At 43.6% G+C, this 7,613-nt stretch overlaps 1 protein-coding gene across 1 annotated transcript; it reads right to left on the bottom strand.

Annotated features, from left to right (window-relative positions):
- Positions 1 to 551: 551 nt before the first annotated feature.
- Positions 552 to 7,204, bottom strand: NDUFA6 (NADH:ubiquinone oxidoreductase subunit A6). Its single transcript, XM_024197712.3, has 3 exons — positions 7,052 to 7,204; positions 4,163 to 4,278; positions 552 to 753 (listed from the first exon to the last, which is right to left on the bottom strand). Exons 1-3 carry the CDS (start codon positions 7,188 to 7,190, stop codon positions 622 to 624), a joined length of 387 nt encoding a protein of 128 aa, XP_024053480.1. The 5' UTR covers positions 7,191 to 7,204; the 3' UTR covers positions 552 to 621.
- Between the last annotated feature and the right edge of the window lie 409 nt (positions 7,205 to 7,613).

Genomic DNA, 7,613 nt, shown 5'->3' with positions numbered 1-7,613 from the left:
TTTAATAGGTTGTAGTCAATTGCATAGGCAAGTGTACAATAAGTGTTACTGGGGAAAAAAGCAAGCAGACCAAGGCGGAGAGTTTGGGTTTGTTTTTTTTAAGTTAGACTTGACTCAAGTAGCATATCCAGAATTACCAGCTAGGTAAAGTTAGCACATTTTTAGTTATGCTTGGACATACTAACTGATCAACAGCTGCCTCCAATACAGTAGCCCTGAGCCCCACTATAGAATTTCAGTACTGGCCAGTTCCATAAAGTTTTCCAACTCCTTCTGAGGTGGCTTGTACTTAATATCCTATGCCCATATCAAGGACAGTCTTGCTTCACTAAATGTTTAATCTAATTGAAGTTTCCCAACCTACTTTAACTCAGTGTATACTTGACAGTTACTTTCTCATGCTACAAGATGTTCCAGAGCAAGCACAATACTTTAAAAAGGGGATAGGAACAGAAGATAGGATCCTTGCTGCGCACAACCCATTGTATCAGTACAATGGCATACACAGTGTTGAGATGGATACTTCCCTCATGAAGAATTTCAAGAGCTGCTTTCCACTATACAAAGCTTTATTTGCAGTAAGACAGTGAAATACAGAATTAGTTTTTCAGTCAGTTTGTCTCAAGGGTCATGGCCCACATAGAACTTGGACAGAAAGTCCTTGGGTCGCGGGGTTTCTGTCTCATGGAAAAACCTCATGATGTGTGTCCGCTGCTTCCATACACGAGTAGTTTCCTGTAGTTCCATTTTCCCCTGCATTTATACAAAACGAGAGCCAGGGTTCATAGATCAATTCCCAGTTAGATCTTAAGTAGCTTAAGCAGATGAGAACAGAATGCATAGTTGTCACCCTTACAGTCTTTTAAGTCTGTCCCACTAACAAGTATACTCAGCATTACCCTCCCCAGCTTCACATCACTGATTTCCTCTGCACCACCACCCCTAAACACACAGAGCAAGTGACCCAGATCTCTGGTTCTCTCCTCATGACCTGCACTCCTAGCTACCCACCTGCTTTTCAAACATCCACTCCTCTACAGCCTGGCAGCAGGTGTCAAGCTGCACAGGAGAGAAAGGCCAAGCCTCTTCTCCATAGAGGTATCATGGCTTGCCCCATTTCCTCTGCCAGAAACCCATCCGTTGTGATCATTAATCCGCCCTCCTTTAAATGGGTTATTACATGGTGTTACTACAGGGCAGAGGTAAGGTTGTTTGGGTGCCCAAACTGTGCATTTCCCTACCGTAACACACTTGGTGCTCTTTTAAGTGCAACTTTAATTCTGGATTTCTGGGTTTATAATGCTTGGTTTGGGGATAACTGAAAAATCCATCTAATTTTTTTGCCCTTAAAGTTACTGATACGCACTCTTGACAAACATTGTCGGTCTTGGTACTTATATAGCACTAGAGGTGAGCATGCAGCTCACAGTTTGAAGGAATCTCTTGGTAAAGCAATGCTACTGCAGAGTTCAGTTAGTCTTGCTTTGGCCACTTGTTCTGAAATGCTAAGGGTGATGTTTGTGTGTTTTGGTAATTTTATTCTTCCTTGGACAGACAGGTCTAGAGCCCAAAATACATATCTGGCAAGCTTATCTAGGAAATCTTGACGCAGCTATGCCACCCACTTAAAAATCCAAAACCATCCTTTACAGCAGAAGTATTTCTGTAATGTCCAATGCCTCTGACTGATTGAAAAAAAAAAACAAAAAAAAAAACACAGTAAGATGGAAGTATGGGAAATGGAAAGATTACGGTTGATGGAGAATTAGCCATGTGTGACCCCATCACCTTTTATAAGCACATACACAGGAATCCTTAAACACAACTGTTTCATCTGATGGACAATTCCTGTTTGCAAATGCAGAACAAGAGAAGTCTGATTAACTAAACTCCTCCTTTCTGGTGTTATGAGTAGGGCTGTCAAAAAAATTAATCACACTGTTAAACAATACTAGAATACCATGTATTTAAATATTTGTGGATGTTTTCTACATTTTCAAATATTGATTTCAATTACAACACAGAATACGAAGTGTGCAGGGTTCACTTTATATTTATTTTTGATTACAAATATTTGCACTTTAAAAAAGAAGAAATAGTATTTTTCAATTCACCTACTACAAGTACTGTAGTGCAATCTCTTCATCATGAAAGTGCAACTTACAAGTGTAGAATTATGTACAAAAAAAACCTGCATTCAAAAATAAAACAATGTAAAAGTTTAGAGCCTGCAAGTCCTTGTTCAGCCAATTGCTTAGACAAACAAGTTTGTTTACATTTGTAGAAGATAATGCTGCCCACTTCTTGTTTACAGTGTCACCTGAAAGTGAGAACAGGCGTTTGCATGGCACAGTTGTAGCCAGCGCCGCAAGATATTTACATGCCAGATGCACTAAAGATTCATATGTCCCTTCATGCTTCAACCACTATTCCAGAGGACATGCTGATGACAGGTTCTGCTCAATAACGATCCAAATCCGTGCGGACCGACGCATGTTCATTTTCATCATCTAAATCAGATGCCACCAGCAGAAGGTTGATTTTCTTTTTTGGTGGTTTGGGTTCTGTAGTTTCCACATCAGAGTGTTGCTCTTGTAAGACTTCTGAAAGCATGCTCCACGCCTCATCCCTCTCAGATTTTGGAAGGCACTTCAGATTCTTAAATTTTGGGTCGAGTGCTGTAGCTATCTTTAGAAATTTCACATTGGTATCTTTGCATTTTGTCAAATTTGCAGTGAAAGTGTTCTTAAAACGAACAACATGTGCTGGGTCATCATCCAAGATTGCGATAAACATGAAATATATGGCAGAATGCAGGTAAAACAGAGCAGGAGACATACAATTCTCCCCCAAGGAGTTCAGTCACTAATTTAATTAACGCTTTTTTTCCCTTTTTTTTTTTTTTTTAAACGAGCGTCATCAGCATGTCCTCTGGAACAATGGCCAAAGCATGAAGAGGCATATGAATCTTTAGCGCATCTGGCATGAAAATATCTTGCGACGCCAGCTACAACGATGCCACGCGAATGCCTGTTCTCACTTTCAGGTGACATTGTAATTAAGAAGTGGGCAGCATTATCTCCTGTAAACGTAAAAAGAAACTTGTTTCTCTTGGTGATTGGTTGAACAAGAAGTAGGACTGAGTGGACGTGCAGACTCTAAAGTTTTACATTGTTTTGTTTGAGTGCAGTTATGTAACAAAAAACCCTTCATTTGTAAGTTGCACTTTCATGATAAAGCAATTGCACCACAGTACTTGTATGAGGTGAATTGAAAAATACTATTATCATTTTTACAGTGCAAATATTTGTAATAAAAAATATAAAGTGAGCACTGTACACTTTGTATTCTTTGTTGTAATTGACAGATATTTGAAAATGAAGAAGAACATCCACAAATATTTAATAAATTTCAATGGGTAGTCTATTATTTAACAGTGTGATTAATTGCAATTAATTTTTTTTTAACCGTGATTAATTTTTTTTTGAGTTAATCGTGTGAGTTAACTGATTAATCGATAGCCCTAGTTACGAGTCTATTATAAAGACCAGCCTGCTTTATAAGAACAAGGAGGTCTTTTCTCCTCTAGTATCTATGACTGAAATACATATCCTAACTATAAAAGCAGCAAAGAGTCCTGTGGCACCTTATAGACTAACAGACCTATAGGAGCCGATTTTCAGTGGCACTCACACTGCCCGGGTACTCGCCATTGGTCCGGGGGCTCTGCATTTTAATTTAATTTTAAATGAAGCTTCTTAAACATTTTAAAAACCTTATTTACTTTACATACAACAATAGTTTAGTTATATATTTTAGACTTATAGAAAGAGACCTTCTAAAAACATTAAAATGTATTACTGGCACGCAAAACCTTAAATTAGAGTGAATAAATAAAGACTTGGCACACCACTTCTGAAAGGTTGCCGACCCCTGGTCTCTTTGTCACAGGACTCTTTGCTGCTTTTACAGATCCAGACTAACACGGCTACCCCTTTGATACTTGATATCCTAACTATATTACCCTGATCTTAATGGGCTCCAATATCTCTGCTTGTTCTATAGAACTTTGATAAGCAAAGAGTCACCCTCTCCCATTACTATTTATACATGGTAATCACAACACTTTGTGGATTTGAGAAAGTATGTATGTTTGTTTTACCTTTATAACTAGTATGTCAATCACTCTGGGATCTGTGACATGGGCATTCCTCATGAACATCTCCCGCACCTTATCACGCCCCTGTTTCACTGAGATGTCCAACTGGTATAGCTGTACTAGACAAAGCAGAGAATATTCACAGGAGTCATCACCAATGCGCTAAAGTTTTCCACCACAGAATGTCTCAATTTTGTATGTATGGAACACTGCAAATTAAAATTTGTTCTTTTATTTCTAAGCTAGAAATTATTCCTAAGCTAGAAGTTATTCAAAATTGTAATCAGAAATTGATCAGCCTAGTTTTGTAGACTTAGGCAATTATAATACACATCCTTACTTTGCAGAGTTTATTGAACGCGCTTCACCCACTACTTGGCTAAGAGATCAAAGTTAGAAGAGAAGACATACGCAGTATTTTTTTTCTCCTCTCTAGGCCCCTTCCAGCCATTGGGAATGAATGAATAAATAAATAAAATCAAGATGACTTACAGCATCAAATAAGTGGCAGAAGATCCAGTTTCATATAGTCTCAATCATTCTGGTCCCCAGCTGATGGGATATATTATATCATACCAGAGAGGGTAGGGGTACAGACAGTAAGGCTTATGATTTTCCACTGAATATCCAATATTGTTCACTGAAGGAGACAGGATACCAGACAAGATGTCCCTACCGGTTTATACAGTAGAGAAATTATTAAATTGGAGAAGATGGCGATTAATATGAGAACTGAAAAGTGGATAAGGAACTGGTTAAAGGGAAGACTACAGCAGGTCATATTGAAAGGTGACCTGTCAGACTAGAGGGAGGTTACTAGTGGAGTTCCTCAAGGACTGGTCTTGGGACCAATCTTATTTAACATTTTTATTAATGACCTTGTCACAAAAAAGGGGGAGTACGCTAATAAAGTTTGCAGATGATACAAAGTTGTGAGGTATTGCCAATATGGAGGAGGACTGGAATATCATAGAAGATCTGGATGACCTTTAAAATTGGAGTAATATAGAAATGGGATGAAATTTAATAGTGCAAAGTCATGCGTTTAGAGACTAACAACAAGTTTTGGGGATTTAACAGCTGGAAATGACAGAGGAGGAGAACGACCTGGGTGTACTGTTCGCTCACAGGGTGACTATGAGCCACCAACGTCATGCTGTCATGAAAAGAGCTCATGCAGTCCTAGGATGCGTCAGGCAAGGTATTTCTAGTAGAGACAAGGAAGTGTTAGTACCATTATATAAAGGACGGGGTGAGACCTCATCTGGAATACTGTGTGCAATTCTAATCTCCCATGTTTAAGAAAGATGAATTCAAACTGGAACAGGTGCAGAGAAGTGCTAATTGGACGATCAGAGGAATGGAAAACCTACCTTATGAGAGAAGACTCAAAGAGCTTGTCTTTAGCCTAACTAAAAGAAGGCTGAGGGACGATATGACTGCTCTCTATAAATAGATCAGAGGGATAAATACCAAGGAGGGAGAAGAGTTATTTAAGATAAGCACCAATGTGGACACAAGAACAAATTGATATATACTGGCCATTAACAAGTTTAGGCTTGAAATTAGGCAAAGGTTTCTAGCCATCAGAGCAGTGAAGTTTTGGAACAGGCTTCCAAGGGGAGTGGGGGCAAACACACCTAACTAGTTTCAAGACTGAGCTCAATAAGTTTATGGAGGAGATGGTATGATGAGACTGCTTACAATAGCACATAGCTGATCTGTGACTGCTAGCAGCAAATATCTCCAACAGCCAGTGATGGGACACTAGATGGGGAGGGCTCAGAGTTAGTACAGAAAATTCTTCCCTAGCTGTCTAGCTAGTGGGTCTTGCCCACATGGTCAGGGTCAACCTGATTGTCACATTTGGGTTTGGGAAGGAATTCTCCCCCAGGTCAGATGTCAGAGACCCTGGTGTTTTCTGCCTCTCTCTGCAGCCTGGGGCACAGATCACTTGCAGGTTTAAACTAGTGAAAATGATGAATGCTCTGTAACTTGAAGTCTTTAAATCATGATTTGAGGACTTCAGTAACTCAGCCACAGGTTAGGGGTCTATTACAGGAGTGGATGAGTGAGGTTCTGTGGCCTGCAACGTGCAGAAGATCAGACTAGAGTCTGATCATGAGGGTCCCTCCTGACTTTAAAGTCTACCAGCCATTCACATTAAGTCAAAGAAGTCCAAGGTCCTTTGGACAGGACAGGAGTAGCTAATTAAAGGAAAAAGGTATACTTTGTAACCTGTGCCAATGATACATGCACCTTGTTGGATACTCTCCCTGCTGCTGAATGGGGAAGGCAGCCCACACAACAGAGGTATTTAGTGTCCAGAGCCATCAGGATTCAGTGGAAGAGGAAGTGTGTAAGAATAAATAACCTCTTTAGCACCACCACCACCACCCCCATTTGAATTTTAAAGTACTTCACAAAGAAGAGGGGCCATCACTGTCCCAGTTTTACAAATGGGGAAAGGGAGGCAGAGTGACATGGCCAAGGTCACACAGCAGGCCACTGGTAGAGCCAGCAACAGAGCCCAGGTGGCCCGAGTGGGCCCCAACCCAGCACCCAAGACGCTGCAAGGCTCAGTGGCAAAAAGATACCAGCGCAGAACCGCGGGGAGTCCTGCCCAGCGCGGGGTTTCCAAGCGCGGGAGGGGAGAGATGGGCAGAGCCCCCGCTCCCCGCACCGGAGCCCCAAGGTCAGCCCCGCCCCGCCGCTTGGCAGGAGAGCGGAGAAGCCCGAGGCGGCCCCGAGGCGCTATCACCAGGAAGGGAGCCGGGGCCTCCCCCGCAGCCCCGCCCTGCAGCCCCGCAGCCCGGCGGAAGCCCAGGAGCCCGCACGGTCCCGTAACGAAGCCGCCGCCGGCTCCGACCTTGCGCAGGGCGCCGTCCTCACCGGCATTGGGCACCTCCCGGTACCAGGCGCGGTACAGCTCCCGCACCCGCCGCTTCGCCTCGCCCAGGTCCCGGCTGAAGATCGGCTTCACCGCCGCGCCCGCCGCCTTCGCTACCTTCCCCGCCCCGGCCGCCGCCATCTTGCCGTGGGAGCGGCGACCACGCCCCTTGCTTGTGGCCGTGGGCGGGGCTTATAGAGCCTCGGCGTCTGATTGGTTTGTAAAGCTACCGTTCTCCGCCTCCCGGCAGCGCCCACCCACGCCGGCAAACGATTGGGTGAAGTAGGAGGTCCTGATCCCTGATTGGACGTAAGTGGCTGATAATCGTTTTCAGGCTGTAGATTGCCCGGGTTACCGTAGCTGCAGGCAGGCGGTGAAGAGGGGCCAGAACGGGTTTGTTTCCCGCTTCCGTGGCTGGGGCAGGGGGTGAAGGGCTGTGGGGTCCCCCAAGGTCCAGCTCTGCCCGCCCTCTCCCCCCGCCGTCCCGACCCTGCCCTTGCAGCAGGCTCCAGCTGGAGTTGGGCTCTCAGCGCCGTGGGGAACCAGCCCCATGGAGCGGCTGCG

The sequence above is a fragment of the Terrapene carolina genome, unplaced genomic scaffold (assembly GCF_002925995.2).
Source record: "Terrapene carolina triunguis isolate 2854851 unplaced genomic scaffold, T_m_triunguis-2.0 Scaffold247, whole genome shotgun sequence".
NCBI classification, from domain to species: domain Eukaryota; kingdom Metazoa; phylum Chordata; order Testudines; family Emydidae; genus Terrapene; species Terrapene triunguis.
This window is presented reverse-complemented; position numbering and strand designations above follow the sequence as displayed.